Source organism: Amphiura filiformis, chromosome 18, assembly GCF_039555335.1.
Source record: "Amphiura filiformis chromosome 18, Afil_fr2py, whole genome shotgun sequence".
Classification (NCBI taxonomy): domain Eukaryota; kingdom Metazoa; phylum Echinodermata; class Ophiuroidea; order Amphilepidida; family Amphiuridae; genus Amphiura; species Amphiura filiformis.
In genome coordinates, this window is record NC_092645.1 from 26,133,232 (window position 1) to 26,151,789 (window position 18,558).

The 18,558-nt window shown below is 34.9% G+C and overlaps 2 protein-coding genes across 2 annotated transcripts in view; both read right to left on the reverse strand.

The window, feature by feature from the left end:
• LOC140140048 (uncharacterized) overlaps window positions 1-18,558 on the reverse strand; it is an 83,893-nt gene that overhangs the window by 43,712 nt on the left and 21,623 nt on the right. The window contains exon 5 of the mRNA XM_072161860.1: window positions 10,265-10,627. Within this exon, the coding sequence (XP_072017961.1) occupies window positions 10,265-10,627 (363 nt within the window). The remainder of the gene's footprint in view (window positions 1-10,264; window positions 10,628-18,558) is intronic.
• On the reverse strand, window positions 1,152-5,518 carry LOC140140049 (NLR family CARD domain-containing protein 4-like). Its single transcript, XM_072161861.1, has one exon. It carries the CDS (start codon window positions 5,396-5,398, stop codon window positions 3,038-3,040), a length of 2,361 nt encoding a protein of 786 aa, XP_072017962.1. The 5' UTR covers window positions 5,399-5,518; the 3' UTR covers window positions 1,152-3,037.

Consider the following 18,558-nt stretch of genomic DNA (forward strand, 5'->3'; position numbering starts at 1 on the left):
ACGCATGAATCTGTGTCTTTGTATAGAGACGCGTATATCCGATGACGTACAAGAATGCATGTCTCTGTTTCTGCCCGGACGCATAACTCTGTGTTTTTAATGTCCTGCACAGAGACGCGTCTATCTGAAAGAAGTGTCTCGAATCTGTCTTCAATTGTCTTTATGTGTCAATTATGTGTTCAGACAAGACACATAATTATGTTTACTACAGTTGAAGATATGTTTAATTATTGCATGACACATTGCAATTCACAAGTTTTAACAGTGCATATAGCAAACAATGAGTATGAGGAAAACTTGTTACCATGGCAATGAGAAGAATATTGCACAAAAGTCGTTTTTGCAAGAAGAATTGACTGAAAAAGTGCACATAAAATCGTCTATAAATAACAAAACTCACAAAAAAATTACGATTTGACAAAGTTTCTAAAAATAATTTCATTGAATGTATATTAAAACACCAGTCCATAGCTGCAGAAAGCATTAACATTTAGGGTGGCTCAAGATAATCAATAAATACAATACATACAGCAGTTGACAGCAATTCTCGCGTTTCACAAATACGATGCGCCTCCAGCGGTCGCTGGGTAGAGGCCAAAATACGCAGTGCATCATAGGAAAATGAGTCGACATCCAAAGCCCGCGTAATACGAATACAATACAGAAACATGCATCATTGTGGGTTTAAATGTCATTATAATGATGTTACATGCGAATGTACACTAAAACAACAATTTACAACTATAGTAGATCCATTTTCTATATATCTATTTATCACAGGGAATCCTTCGTGGAGCTGTTTTCAACATATTTATTATCACACTCGCGTGAAAATTCAATAGCAGCTAGAACGGCGATGTCGACTCTGGCGCATCGTATTGTGAATTACTAGTATATACAATACTATATAATCGTCTCTTAATCAATACATCAGCAATAAACTGTAAATGTGTATGTCCTCTCAACATTACATGCAGTATGGTACCAATAAATAAAATATATACTATATTTATAGTAGTAGCTATCCAATAAATACAATACATACTATAAACAGTTTACAACAAATATAAACAACACAATCATATCTGCTGTCAGCAGTAGACACCAAATATAGTGCATACCATCAGCACTATAGTTCAAATAAGTAACAACACACGATTATAAATATATTATACAATATTATAATAAGTAGACAGCAAATATATTAAATTCCATCAGCACACAAGTGCAATAAATATAGTAGTGCCCGTAGTGAATACCATCAGCACTAGCCCTAGGGGTGCAAATAAATATCAGAAGCAGGCAGAAAATATATACAACACTGCCAGCACACGAATACAAATAAATACAATATTATCAGAAGTAGACAGCTAATATATTGAATACCATCAGCACACGAATGCAAATAAATATAATACTGTCTGAAGTAAGGAGCAAATATAGTGAATACCATCAGCATTAGCCCTGGGTGCAGATAAATATCAGAAGCAGGCAAATATATATATATATATATATATACAACACTGCCAGCACACGAATACAAATAAGGACAATGCTGTCAGAAGTAGACAGAAAATAATTATATTGAATACCATCAGCACTATAGTGCAAATAAATATAATACTATCGGAAGTAGGCTGAAATTATATACAACACTACCACACATAAATAAAAAATAAATACAATGTTATCAGAAGTAGACTGCAATTATGTTAATATCGCTTTATCATTAGGTAGAAAAAAATGTAACACTAGAACTGGACAATAAATAAATAAATATTATAAATAACGTTCCATCAACAATTCTTAAAGCTGTCATAACGGAAATATGCACGGTCTCGTCAGCAATTGAGCAAATGGAATTGAATCTTTTCATTATTAGTATCTAGCCATTGAAAATATGACCACTGTGGTATCATTGCGTTTTGTATACATCGAGTAATCAAGCTCGAGTTATACATTACTGTTATTTATATTAGACAGACAAACACCATCGCAAATACCAGGCGGTGATGGAAGCGATATCGCTAATTTGAGGTCGCCATTGGATTAACACATAATCATGAAATCGTCACAAACAATTCTAAATTTGTTATGTGGTGTCAAAGCAAAATTATCTTACTCTAAAACCGTCGGGGTACGACAAAGTACCCCACTGCAAGTATGTTAATTTTCCATTTGTAATTGCTAACCGTGTATTTTGAATGGGGCTGTCAGCCCTGTATATTCACCAGCCTCGTACTTCACGTGTTGCGCTTCCTATGCCGCCTGGCAAATATATACTAAACGTCTAATATCCACCTATAAGAGGATTTATACATTACGTTAAAGTCAAGTCAAATATGCACAACTTTTCTTTAAGTTATATGCATAAGTAGCACAGAAGATTAAATAAGGGGCGTTTTGCGCCTAATTTTTAATCTTTTTCCAGACGACAAGATATGTCAAACAGTTACCCCACACACCATAAGCACAGATTCGGCAAGAGGTGAAAATATGAATGTTATTGATAGATAGTTGAATGTTGGTTTCATAGTGCAGTAAATGTATTGTTCGACTGTATGCTTTATCATATGGTTTTAAAGTGACACTGATATTAGCATTAGTATGTTATAGATATTATCAGCGATATGATATTCTCAAAATTAAAATCGCAACTACTTTTTTGTACACATACATTATATATGCAAATTATCCGAGTCTGAGTATGTCGAGTATTTTGCCAGGAAGTAAGCGGTTTTAATTTTGAAATAAGATATTCACTTTACATGTCATAATTATACACATATTATTTCGAAGTTGATCAATGTTTTACCAAGGTCAGATAAGTGAGAATATAACATTAGGGTACAAAATATCAAGTCCTTGTCACTTGATGTTATTCACATTAAACAGCCCTAATATACACCCTTGAGCACCTTTCATTTAAGGATGCCGTATATCTCATCGTGCATTTGACTTTAATTTTGTTACTGCAATGCTTGTTACTGCAATGATTGCTGATATGAATTTTCTTTCAATCCGGGAAACTAAATTCTTATAAATATTTCCTTGCTGCATTCTGCACTAATTTCACATCTTCGTGGTGCATTATGATACGGTTAGATCCTGTGCTCTTTCCTATTGCAGCAAGACAATCCTTGACACGATCACTACACTTACTGTCAGGCCAGCATTCAAAACTTAAGTACTGAAGCTTTGTTAAATGGTGAATGTGTTTGAATAAAGCATCAACAGTATAGTTTCCAAAATATGAACAAATAGCATGAAAGAGACTAAGGTGAGTCAGATTGGGCAATGAAATAAACTTCTGTGATAGTTCAACAACACCCTCGTCTGGAATATTTGTATTACATAAGTGCAATTTACTCAACAAGGGACAATGCTGTAGTTGCTGTGCTAGAGCTCCTATTGACATTCCTAGATTATTTTCTGACAGAGCCAGTTCTTTCAGGTTGGATACCTTGGGAAGAAATTCACTCAATATTTCAATGTGATCTTCCTTCAGCTGGGTATTAGATAAGTTTAAGCTTGTTAATTTGGTGCAATACTGCAGTTGCTGTGCTAGAGGTCTTATTGCCATTCCAAGATCATTTTTTGAGACATTCAGTTCTTGTAGGTTTGATACCTTGGGAAGATATTCACTCAATATTTTAATGTGATTTTCCTTCAGCTGGGTTTTAGATAACTTTAAGCTTGTTAATTTGGTGCAATACTGCAGTAGCTGTGCTAGAGGTCTTATTGCAATTCCAAGATCATTATTTGAGACATTAAGTTCTTGTAGATTTGATACCTTGGAAAGATATTCACTCAATATTTTAATGTGATTTTCCTTCAGCTGGGTATTATATAAATTTAAGCTTGTTAATTTGGTGCAATACTGTAGTTGCTGTGCTAGAGGTCTTATTGCCATTCCAAGATCATTATTTGAGACATTAAGTTCCTGTAGGTTTGATACCTTGGAAAGATATTCACTCAATATTTTCATGTGATCTGCCTTCATTTGAGCTAATGTTAATTTCAAGCTATTTAATTTGGTCAAACACTGCTTATCAGTCAATATTACTCCAATTTGATCAACGTGGTCAAATACTGAAATCGTAACACTAACATCATGAACATTTGACATACATCTTATTATAGAAGCAACATAACATGAACATAAATGTGGATTGACAAAGCAGATCGATTTGATTGAAGGTTGTATTGAGTTTGCTAATTCAGATTTGACATTGTGGTCAACTTCTGAAAACTTAAAAGTCACGTCTTGAACATTTGACATACATTTAAGTGTATCACCAATGACATTCTCTGATAAATGTGGATTCTCAAAGCTAATCGATTTTACTGTTGATAGTATTGATAATCCTAATTTAGACCTAACAAAATTGTGAAATATTGATATTGCTTTAGGATACTTGTTAGCTACAGCTATGGTGAATCCATAATCCGGAAATATTGATTTGAATGATTGAGTTAATGAAGACTTCAATACATCACTCTTGTGCCTCTTTGCAATTACGCAATCTGTCCCCGGTGGATCCAATGAACACTCTGTCCTGCTGATGGATTTGTCTTGGCACTGCTGACTGACAGATGATTGTGGATTAAAAGTGTCAACATTTGAATTACAATCACTAGGGGCCTTGTCATTTTCATACAACAAGGTCAATATATTCACTACATTCTTCTTGCCATCGTCGGGTTTGTTATAGCCTACACAAATGTCTTTTGGATGAGAATGACGTCGATAAACAGATATTGCATGTTGTATGATAGAACTTACCCCACCTCTTTCAACTAATCCACAACAAAATTTCGCAAATTCAAAGTTGCCCATTAAAACGGCCCATGGTTTCAATCGACTCAGAATCTGACTGAACTGAGCGGTATCTGTGGTATACAAACTAGCCCAGTACTTTGCTGCACAGAATTCTTGGAAGGATTTATGAAGAAATGTCACGGTACTGTGTCTACTTAACCTAGATCTTAAGCGTTCTCTGCTAAGTAGACCTGTTTCACATCCCAACTGAAACGAATTACCAAAGTCGGTATCATTAAATATAAGCTTTTCCTCCTTGATATTCTTTTCTGAACATAAGCCATCCAAAGCTACCTGACCTATTTCTGAAATAAATTGTTCGAACTCGCCATCGATGATGTTTCTGAAATCCACAGTTTTACACCACCTTTTGCAATACTTCCTCCATAAAAAGAGAACAAATTCTTGGTACAATTCTGTTTGAGTGTCTGCCAATCTTTTCTCATCTTCCCAAAGTAGACACATTAACATTAAGATTACTGGTATCTTTGACAAAAAGATAAGTCTTTCAGATTCTTCAATTTTTTCTTTGAGCGCTCTGACCTCCCCAATGTTACCAGTAAAGAATCTTATCATATACAATTCAACATTTTTTTCGTGAAAATCCTAACACATCTACTAATACGTAGTTTGATTGGTGATTTTGCAAATCCTTGTGAGGTCGAGTTGACAAAATTGTGTAACAATCCCGGAAAGATTTGAAAGTGAGAATTTCTTGTAAGCTCCCGACTGGGTTAGAAAGATCACTAGCTGAATATTCATCGAAGCCATCCAGTAGGAGAAGGATTGACTGCGGATGTGATTCGATGTATTTTGTCAAGCCATCTTTGGACACTTTAGTGTTTGTTTCAAAGATTTGCTCAAATATTTCAACAATCAAGCTACGATTTTTAACTTCACGTAAACTTAATATGAATAACAATTCAAAGTTGGCGAGTGGAGAGCCATTCTTTTGTTCTGCCCAAGTGTAGGCCAATTTAGCTAACAAAGTTGACTTTCCACTGCCAGCTACTCCCTTAAGTAGTATCCGTGTTTCTGGTTCGCCTTGTGAAGATTTGATACACACAAGATCTTCGTTATTTGACAGCGATGTTGTTCCTTTTCCAGACCTATTTTTCAACTTCAAAGTGACATAAATGTCATTCATATCTCTTGAATCGTCACACCATGGTAACAATTGCACTCTCCTCATTTCATGTCGGTAGTATTTGACCAACTCTTTCTTGCACTCTTCTATGTTGAATACTGGTGATATATGCACTGTAGGTAATAAGAAAATAAACTTAACAGTTAGAATTAGAACTGCCTGTTTTATAAATATGAGTTAATAAAGCCAAAGGTAAGCTATTTCTGACCAAATTCTAAACAAAGCAAAAACAAAATAATAGTTTGCATTCCTTGTCAGAGGTACGATCAGATTTTGCATTTGGAGCAATTTTATTTGATATCATTAATTAGTTATAACCATCGTTGCAAGTTCTTCTTCAGTTCAAAGATTAGAACATATTGTGATGTCGCACTAAGAATTGTATAATAACTTTTTTATTCATAATATGTACTCATGGTAAACCGATATTTTATCAAGGAACCGATTATCATTTATAATAAATGGAACCTGGAGAATATTTAATACCGGATATTTGGGTCATATCAACATGAACTATTTATTTCATATATATATCTTCTTGTCAAATTTAATGGCGTCATCAAATCATTATATTCTTGAACTAAAATGGCAACTGAACTCTAGCGCTCTGAGTTATGTCATTCCAACGTGCTTAACTAACAAGAAAGGTTTTAGAAAAAGACAATCGCATGCAGGAGACTACGAGTTTAAACTTTGTCCAACACAACTTAGCTTGTTCCCACACCACTCCACGCCATACATAAATTCTGCCAGTCACATTTCCCCGATATGAAATTTTTTTAAAGTAAAACTTTAATTTTAATTTTACTTCATTAAAGTTTGGCGGAGGCGGGGTTCGAACTCACGGCGCACTACTTTGGACACACTATGAACCGAGCGCCTTAGACCACTCGGCCACTTGTCTTGTTGGAATCCATTTGAAACTTATTTGAAGATATAATCGCAACTTCAACATCGCCTACCACGTGACAAGCAAAGGCAGAAAACGTACCATATTTTGGAATTTTATTTGCCTAAAAACATTAATGTGTATTATTAGCGCTCAATTGATGTTAACTGCTCAAATCCAACAATAAACATGATAAATGGGCGTCTATATGGACAATACATTATATCGATTTTGACACGTGCTCGTGTCTCAGTACATTTCCATGGTCAGTAAAATACTATAGAGGAACCTACCATTTTCTTGTATACACGTTCGATGTTTTGATCAAGTATGTGAATATTCGATATTAGACCCAAAATGTTTTTCAGGAAATAAAAGATTAGATTACCATAAAAACGAAACAGTAATATTTGGTTGGGTCTAATGTAATATTCACATAGAATTTTCAACGTTTTTTCTATCCTTATTCTTGCCCAATTAAAAAAATATTTTGGCGTATATAAAATTGAAATAAAATTCTCTGCCTCTTAAACGACATCAAATGTGCCACAATTGGGTATCACGAATCGTTATATATGATATTCATATTTTCTTTTATACAGAGGATGCTTCAGTTTTGACAGGAAAAATATTTTCTTGGAAACCCTCTCACTCGGTTATTTTAAAAAGGTAACCACGCTTCCCTAGAATGTGCAATAAATTAGCATTAAAAATTTTCTTATTCTAACAGCAAGCGTTTCTAAAATGTAGTATGGCGAAATGTGGTGTAGCTTGTTCCGATTCCAGGTTCGAACACAGATATAGGCCTAGATCAATATAGATCAACAGAGGAATTACCTCTTCTGTGCCTCCTCTATTTCGTGATATCCACGAGGTAACACAGTTCTATTCACCCCAACACACACTAAATAACAGTATGAGCCTATTTAATGCAACACAATTACGCCAAAAATGGGTGTAATCTAAGCACTTTAGATCACTTTATTTCACCTTGTTGTCCTGCTAAAGTTGCAGCTGATGTCCCTATTTGAGTAGTCGATGATGATTGTAACTGAAGAATATGCTGAGCAGGGATCGTCTGAGGTGAGTTCTGACGAAACACTTGTGAAGCCTGTCCATATGTTGGTGGTATAACATGAGCTTGCTGTTGTAATGTTGTGTTTCTTCCTAATGGATGATGATAACCTAAAAATAGAAGAGAAATGGTGCGGATTAAGTTTTTTCCGCTTTGCGCGTAAACATGGTAAATTCAAATATTTTTGCCAGATTGTTGTTGTTGCTGTTTGTTGTTGTTGTTGTTGTTGTTGTTATTGTTATTGTTATTGTTTAATTGACTCGACAGGCCTTTTATTTCAATTATTTTAATTTGATACTTATTATGATGGCGCTTGTAACACAAGCTCTAAGTCTCGAGTGCGGCTTAAGTTTGTGAGTTCCTGACTTTAAGTCACGAAAATAGGATCTCGAAATAACAAAAGTGGATAGGCTTACAATTAAGATACTGACGCCGTGAAAATTGAACAGATTTCATGAGTTCTTGAGATCCAGAGTTGTCTTAACTATTTCTCTATTTTCATATATACACTATTTCTTTATTTCAAACTGGCTAAGTCAAGGGATTCGTGATCGCAAAATAGGGACATCGTAAGTTACAAAGCGAACCACATGGCCCTTAGTTACTTCCGTACGTATGCGATGTTCATAACTGTATGTACACGGTGTGCGGGACGATCATACACACACATCAAAGGATCGTACCGTATTACGACCGCCAGAGTAAAATTGGCGCTGCTAGTAAATTCCAATTGTCTTTGCTTTACCGCACTTGTTCGGCTCAAAATTAAAGTGGGACATATCTGACAGTAAAAGCTAACATTTTATGGAAAAGAAATACTAATCTATTTTAATATAAATGTTACAATATGGCTTAGGAATTCCTCTCAACCTAACTACCGAAGGAGCAATTGACAAATGCGGCAAAGAATAGCACTCCTACAATACAGCTTCTTATCATACTGAATGTACGTTTTTCCAATATACAGCAAATTAAGTAATATCAAATTTTGGTTTTTGTAAAACCAAATAAATCGTGACTTACAAGATGATGATGCTTGTGCCCCAAGCTGCCCTTCACGGAGATAACTTTGATCGGGAATATAGCGTACTTGTGGATGATCAGACTCTACGCGATGAGATACATTTGACAGAGCAGGCGATGAAGAAGACTGTACGGGATATGAAGAAACTCCTTCACCTGTAATGTGCCGTGCTTGTTGAAATTGAGACATTGGCTGTTGGAATCCCGTTGTACAACCTGTTGATGTTATTTGAAATGAGGATTGAGGGGAGGAGCGGTGGTGAGAATGAGATTGTGAAGTAGTATATATCTGTGGTGAGTGAGGGGCTGGGTGTGATGGTGTGTTTGGCTCCCAATGACCCTGAGATCCTGAGAAGGCTTGGTTTTTTACCCATGTTGATTGTGGTTCTGGAAATAAGTAAATTTTACTCACATTAATTATATTTCATGGCTTGGCATTGAAAAGAAAATATCCAAATGATACACAACTCAAATCTTTTAAACATTATTTATCTTAGAAAGTTTAAGGTTAGCAACTATTTGAAACTGTTACGATTTGGTAGTTCACAGCATCTTACAAATAGCTTTGGTAAAAAATTCATTAATTATTTCATAGCAAGTGTGTAGAAGATTCAAATATCACAGATATACTTGTTTATCTCCTGTGGTTCTTGAGTTATGTTGTAAAAAGGGCTGAAACAACAATACTTTTACGTACATAACTCATTAACAACAATAAATGAAGCAAGTTTTCAAAGTATATGATTTGTAGAATGAACTTTTGCAAAACATCAAAGTGTTATTTTTATTAATATATTGATTTAGATGATGAAAATCGATTTTTTTTACTGCTTCAACGACCAACAATACCTACACTACCCTTAAGGAGAGCATGGAAACCACAAATGGTTCAGTGATTTCATTGGATAAGAAATTCAAATATTCTGAAAGTTTATCTACAAGGGGCAATGGCTATTGCAAGCCTCATCAGTTAGTACCAAAGTGAATATGAAGGTCATGACACACAGTGGCGGCGCCAGGAATTTTTCCAAGGGGCATTGAGGGGGGCAAAGTGAATTTCAGGGGGCGGGGGCAAAATCAACAAATTTGCGCAAAATTACCGCAAAAAGGTGAAATTTTCGTAATTTGGGGGGAAAGAGGGGGGCATTTGCCATCTCATGCCCCTCGCGCCGCCACTGATGACAGACATACTACAACAATATTTCAAGTAAAAATTCAATATTGGAAGGGCTTTAAAGAACTTTAATTTAAAGAACTTTAATTTAGCTCTATTATTGGTCTTATTGTAGCCAGATAATATTCACTTACCACCTTTGAAGGATGACGGTGTTGTTGAATAGTAGTCTATATCAGGTCCCTGTTGCATGTGTGGAGAATCCGACGGTGGGTGTTGTGGGTTGTATGAGGTAGGGAATGTTGACGACTGGGCAATTGAGGGCATTAGTTCACTCGAACTGAAATGTGTTCGTGGGAAATTAGCTACTGGTTGCGGGAATCCTGTCGTATATGACGTAGTTGACAGCTGGGTATTTGGTAAAAATGAGGATTGTTCGGTTGGATGCATCTGTTGTGAATATTGACTTGTGTGTGGTTCCAAATGGTGTTGGTATCTAGGGTATCTAGAGGTGGGGAGTGTCGTCGCTGTGTTTCTTCCAATTGATGAATGATAATCTGGAAAAAGAAATGATAGAAAACTTTACCTTTCATTAGTTCAATCCACATACATTCTACTTGTCAGTATAACGAAACCGGAATTCAGAAAGCGCAATCACTATTATGGATTCATGTCACGAACGCACATGGAAGCAGCTCAGTGTTAACACGTACATTTTTACATAATTTGTCTCTAGTCTATCTGGGTAGAAAGTCGAATCGCCATGACTGTATTGTTGGTAGCTGGTTCACGTGATCGTCTAGGGGCATATATGATTGGCGTTGAATTCCTTCAAAAGCTTTCACATTGTACATCTTATAGTCCTTTTCAGTGATCCCAGCGCAAGTTTTTAAAAAATCACATGTAAATGCCTTATTTTGTCTTAAATACACGGCTTTCGGCTGAACCACTAGCAGGCTATGTTAGCACATCTGTGACAATGACAAAGCTACCAAAATCTGAATTTTGATAATTTTTACAATCGTCCAGATCGGCAAATCACTGAATAGGCTTTTAAAATGTTTTAATCTAAATGCAGATCAGATGAGTCTAAAAGAATTCTAAATGAAGGAATTATTACTAACTAGGGTCCTCTTTTCGGTTAAATAAAATTGAAGAACTTACTCGTGTATTCATTGGTAAAATCAACTTGACGTCCATAGTACGAGCTTGTATTACTATTAGACAACACTTGATGCGTGGAATATACTGGATATGGTGCTCTGGAAGGTATAAGATGGGCGGAGGTTCCCGGGTGAGGGTATAATAAGTCTCGCTGAGGTATATCTCCTGATAGTGACGCATTTTGGTTTCCGAACTCTGACAAAAATATAAAAATATGGGGTGATATTTATATGAGAACAAAATTAGGATCTGACAGTGCACATGCATAATAGAAATGTTTGCTGTAACTCAATGAATCTACATACCAATTCGAAGTGACGCATGAAGGCGAAAATTGGGCGCATTACGATATAATAATAACTAGACTTAGCTGTGGTCTAAGACCACGAACACAGCCGTGTTTTGACGCCTTAATGACCTTTGACCTCAAAATATATAAAACGCCTATAGACATTAGCTAATGTCAATGTATGGGTGCAAGTGGCACCACTTTGCTATGTTATTTGTGGCAGAAAGGGACAATTTGAAGGTTTTTCGTCTCAGACCGGAAGTGACCTTTTAATGACCTTTGACCCCAAATGAAAAAATACCACATGTACAATAGGTAAACACAATTCACGTGTGAATATACCATCACCCTCCAATGTTTTTTCTTAGCAAATACAAAATTGTGAAGGTTTTTCGTTTTATACCGGAAGTGACCCCTTAATGACCTTTGATTCCAAATTTGTGAGGACCCCATAGACACTGGGTAATAACAATGCATGTGTGCAAGTGGCGTCACTGTCATACGTAATTTGTGGGAGAAGAAGCATTTTAAAGGAATTTCGTTTTATACCGGATGTAGCCCTTTAATGACCTTTGACCCTAAATAAAAAAATACCACATATGCACAGAGTAACTACAATTTATTTGTAAACATACCGTTACTGTCCTATGTTTTTCTTATCAAATAAAATTTTTTGAAGGTTTTTCGTTTTATACCGGAAGTGACCCTTTAATGACCCTTGACCCCAAATCTGTGAGGACCCCATAGACACTGGATAATAACAATGCATGTGTGCAAGTGGCGTCACTCTCCTACGTAATCTGTGAGAGAAGTAGCATTTTGAGTTGAAATCACGTTTTTGACCCCTATGACCCCTGCGTGACCTTTGACCCCACGAGTTTCATATGACATATAGGGGCTTGGACAATGATTGTTGTGACCAAGTTAGGTCAAAATCGGTGTAAGCATGTAAGTGCTAGAGCAAATGTAGTGGTCGGCAGAAAGAAAGAAGAAAGAAGAAAGAACCTGTAAGAAAAAAGACACAGCCGTGACTAACGTCACGGCTGTGTAATGAGAATGCAAGAACACTAAATAGGTGATTACAACACATTCTGTTATAGATTTTACTTTGCATATCGCACACGTCGTCGTTAGCCCATGTGTTTACTGGCGTGTGTTTTGGCTACATACTTTAACAGAAACATTACAACAGCGTGGTAATTCATTCATTTTACAGAAATGAAACCTATGATGGTAACTTGGTATAAATGAATTACATTAAGGTTATTAATTATTTTAAACTGTTGTGATTTGGTAGTTCACAGTATCCTATGAATGGTAGTGAGCTTTGGCAAAAACTGCATTGCTTAATTCATAGCGAGCGTGTAGAAGAATTAAAATATCACAGATATACTTTTATATATAGGTGCTGCGGTTCTTGAGTTACGTTGTAAAGAGGGCTGAAACAACAACACTTTTGTAAAACGTACATAATTCATTAACAACAATAAATTAAGCAAGTTTGCAAAGTATACGATTTGTAGAATGAACTTTTGCAAAATATCAATGTGTTAAATTTCAATATTGAAATTCCATGTCAACTCCAGGGATGTGCACCGCAGCACCTCTTCAATTTTTTTTCTTTTTCTGTGTGGTGGTAGATATTGATGAGAAAGTAAAATCCTGAAAATTTGAGCTTCATACTCCATTTCGTTTTCCCGTGGCATCAATTTGAAATTTAGGGGGTCAGCGTAAAAATGTATCGCAACGCGAAAGACGATGTTTGGAGGTCCATAAATGTATAAAGGGAACCCTTTAAAACTTTAAAAAGTATGTATCCTGGGGTACTTTTTGGTGTAGAATTGAAATATGCTATCAGAAAACTTGTAACTCCTTTACTTTAAAAGATATAGGGCCCTCAAAATGCATCTTCGTCCAACCAGGACCAACTTTGTGGAGGGTCAAAACTCCATAAGTAAAAATAATTTTATGGTCCATTTTTTTGCCAGTCAGAGCCCTTTGGTAGGACATTACTCTTATCCAATATTGAGCATATTAGAATACATTTAGCTGAGATATTACCCATGCAAAACCACTTTTTTACATTTTGACCCCCTGAAAACCAATGTCAGACAATTTGCCCCACCATCAACTTCAGGTATGTTGAAGATATGTTCTTGGACAACATTTCTGAGAGATATTGGCTTGGGGTCTTGATGGCTTCAACACATTACTTAGGTTTGCCTTCTCCATAGAGTTGTACATTAAATCATTATACATGCAAAATCAAAAATGTGTACAACTCTATGGAGTAGGCAAACCTAACTAAATGCCACGGGAAAACGAAATGGAGTATGAAGCTCAAATTTTCAGGATTTTACTTTCTCATCACTATCTACCACCACACAGAAAAAGAAAAAAATTGAAGAGGTGCTGCGGTGCACATCCCTGGAGTTGACATGGAATGGGCCAATTAATATATTGATCTAGATAATGGAAATTCGATTTTTAGGTTGCTTCGACCAACAATACCTCGTCTACCCTTAAAAGGTGTGTTTTTTCATTTTACTCATTTATTTTCACAATACAGCACATTTTACACAGTTAATTTAATCGTAAAGGTGTGTACCTGAAGGAGAGGACGTCCATTTTCTCACTAGCATCTCTTTGGCTTCGATTAAGCTGCACTCTATCAAGGCATTAATAATTGCCTTTCTCGTAGCTTTCTCTCCGTTGGATTGTCGCCAGAAATGTAAAACTTGAATTGACTGTAGTTGAAAATCTCTGGTGTCTGCTCTCCGCTCTGCATTCTCAACATCCAAAGGTTTTAGACCAAGTCGATGGAAGAGGTGATGTAGGTGGTCATTTCAAGTTGCGCTTTATATACCACATCATGTATGTCACAGTCAGACACCTTGATAACCATACCTAAAGAAAAGAAAGGCTTATTTGTATGGTGAATGTGCAGTATAGTGGCGTTTTTTAATGTTTAACTTGTTGCCACCCATTCTCATGAATAATTATGCTCTTTGACACCCTTAAAAATGTCGTTCATATCGCACGAAATGTCTTTCAACATATGTTGTAAAATATTCAAAAGAATTACATTCTGTCTATTTAATCGTTTTGATGTTTTACTGATTAATTACCAATTACCCATATAAAAATGGTTTTAATTGTTGGAAACTGGCATTTTTTGGGCAATTTTTAAGCTATTGACTGGTTTTTGCCCTCCTGGTATTATACGTATTAGTCCATATCACTTTTATGATATGCCAATGTTGCCAGGTCATGAATTAGGGTTAAAAGATCCAGGATTGTTTGAAGAAGAAATCTATAATATTTAACAGGGTAGTTTTCGATCATGGTTTATCAGGAAATGTAGATTTACGCACGATTGCGCTGGATTTTTGGTTTGTTTGGTTTTTTCCCACGCGACATCTATGAAACATATCATGCGCCAAAAGCCGAGTTATAAAGCTACGACTACGAGACAACACGTTTGCGTAATTAAATTCTTTATTTTGGTCACATTAGCCTGCATAATTATTGTCAATAATCAAATGACATCTTACCCAGCTCCAGTTTTCTTCTTTTTGTTTTATCATCTTCTACTTCCTCATCTGATCCTGTTCTACTCGACGTTGCCATGGCTCAGTTTAGTTTTAGGGGTTGCCAGGTGGAGGAAGTTGGCTGAAATAGGCATTATTTAAAAGGTTTAATTTACCGTTACAAAATTTTTTCAAAAAATCAGAAGCGGAATTAAGCTATTTATAACTTTGTTTTAACATAATTCTAAAGCATTTACTATGTAACCTTCTGTAATATTTTCATTTTTCATTGGATTCGGTTTGGAAAACAGTAACTATCATGTAATAATACAGTAATTTAACCAATTCCATGTTTCTCTACAAAACTGTCAGTCCCGAAGAAATCAAAAATAATTGTCGGTGAGTAATATTTAGGTTTTAATTCAGTGAGCAATTTAAAAATCAATGAGTGATAATTGGGTTTTATACAAATTCATAAAGGAAATCGGAAGATGTGAGCCAATATTAATGAATGGTATAGACACTTTTCTTTTCATGTTTTTTTTTTTTACCCAAGAACAATAATTCGGGGTTTTTTGCCACTTTCGTCGTAGAAATCAGTGTAACAAATTTTTTTGGTAATTACTGAATTGATAATATTTTTCATTATACAGAATGAATTTATATATTTGAAAAAACTTTCTTTAAAAATATTTTTTAAAGCTTATTTAATAAACAATTGTAAGATATTCGTGAAATTAATAGCTTCTTTACTTGCATTTAATTTTTCGGAAATGTGTAAAATGTACAACTTCCATAGTAATATTATTATTAGTTACCAACCTTTCTCTGAAAGGTTAATGGTTATCGGTTCATTGATTTTGAAAAGGAGACCATTATTCGAAGTTCGTCGATTATTCCATGAGTGCACATCGTGACCTTTGGTTTCAACACCCGTGAACCGAATCTTACGAATTCATTTAACATAAAATATGTATTACATGCACGCAAGGTAGAAATATAAATAAAGTTCAACATTTATCTATGCACCTTTTGCATTTCCTTTAAATTTTGAGACGTGACAGCAAATCCTGTTAGTTTAATAACTGCTAATCCTAGTTGGGATTTATCCCTTATGACAATCTTAGGTCGGTAAAATTAATTTAGATTAATGATCTGAACAAGTGATCACATACATTTAACATCACTGAAATAAAGGAAATACTAAGAATGTTTTATTAAACCTGTTACGCAAGCTTACCACTATTATAATACCTGATACCGCGTGTTTTAATCTTAATTTTGGATTTATAGTTTTATATTAAATTTAGACACTAATCTTAGACTAAGCAATAAAAAATCAACATGGGGTTGTTTTTTATAAGGATGATTTAAGATTATTAATCTAATTCAGATGTGTTTAATTTTAATCTATTAGATCAAGAATATGTACTCTGACTTTGGATTTGTTCCTCATAACATTCTTAAACCTGATGTCGGTTAAAGTCATATTATAACATTTGCTGAGGAAAACGCCCTCAAATTCTTTTTATATTCTGGTTTTTACACAATTGTAATGTAGGCCCTACTTCAGTCAATAAAGATACTCTGCAAAAATCAAGACTTTAGGTGCTGTAGTTTTGTCAAAATCCGAGATTTTGAATAAAACGCAAGAACCGTCGTTTTATTATTACGATGGAAATATTAGTCGAACACGTATGCACAGTACGTACACGGCGTGCGGGATACACACACACACACACCCACCCCCAGAGGATCGTACCGTATTACAATCGCGGGAGTAACATGCATTGGCGCTAGTAGTAAATTCCACTTTTCTATGCTTTAGCTCACTTGTTCGGCTCAAAATTAAAAGGGGACATATCTGACAGTAAAAGCTAACATTTTATGGAAAATAAATACTAATCTATTTTTACAGAAATGTTATAATATGGCTTTAACTTTTTAGTTCAGGAATTTTGAGAGTGAGCAATATCATGAATATAATAAACGCAGACAAGAATAAAAGAAATAAACGATCTAAATAAGGAGACTTTGTGGAACTTGCTATTTTGTTACTGCTGGGACATTTCACTTCAATGAATTTCTATATCCGAACATTATTTGGAGCTTTAATAATTATGTTATACGTGCAGTAACTTCCTCATTTATATTAACGATCAAAGCATGTTAATTAAAGGGCATTTCGTGATCCACAGCCTCATCCCCCCAATTTTCTCAAAAAAAGTTGAGATTTTTATATCACTGGAAACATCTGGCTACATACTGTTTATGTACAAAATATTTCTTGCAGATTAATTCGTTTAGCAAAGATATCGTGAAATTTGAATTTCGTTCTGGTGCACCAGAACGAAATTACAACGCATTGTCTATGGAGCAGTGTAATACACATAATCATGCATAACTCGCGAACGCAAAATCGGAATCAACTGAAATTTTGGGAATAGGTTTTTTACGTGGATATTTAATGAAAAATGACATAAATAGAGGATACTAGGATCACGAAATACTCCTTTAATATACAAATAAATTCTTATTCAAATAATTAATTATTTATTATCAATATTACTTTTGCATATTTCATTATCAGCAAAGAACCAGAAGACTTTGACAGAATGAAGAAAACCTCATCCGCTGAATAATTAAAACATGTCACATGATGGGCTCCATGCTGTTTTACTTTTAGCTAGAAGGAAATGAAGTCACTAAAATATTTTTTGCACAATGCACAGCCATCGACGTTGAAAACATGATTTTGACAATTGTTTCACTCTGAAACCCATTATTGTTGATTCATGAAAAAGTTTCCTTAAAAATTAAAAATAATCAATTCATTTTTTATATCGCATAAGTTATTTGCATTATTTCGTTAAGCATGATTCATAGATAATAATCAATTTTGAGAATATGTTTATATAATATGCTGTGGGGTCAAAACCGATAAATCGGCAGTAGGCCTACTTGGAATTGAAAAATCGGCAAAAATAAAGTATCGCTAAACTACTCCTTTTTATTCATAAATCAAAGACGGTCCTTCGAAGTTTCATTCTGGAAAATATGACGATCAAATCTTATGAACTTTTGTTTTTACATCAATTTCAATAATGCCCGTGTGTTTTCTATGGGAAACTTACATTACTAAGGGAAACATATGTTACCACTAAATTGAAAGGAGTACTGCAAGCTCTTTTATTGACAATGCAAAAACTAATTGTTTTGGCATAAAACAATGCAATGACGCCTTTTAGTTCAAAAAGAAACTTTTGTTAAATGGGAATTGATTGCCTCAAAAAGAGTTGGAAAAGAATTGAAAATTTAGATGAAACTTACAATTAGGATACTTTTCATTGATCATATTTTCTGTAATTTTCTGTAATTTTCTTTCCTACGTACTTATAATGCATGGTAGCGTTATAAGAAAACAATACACTGGTAATCGGACGCGGCTTTAGTACATTTTAATAGGGTTTTAAAATTAATGGTAACGTATGTTTCTGTCACGTAG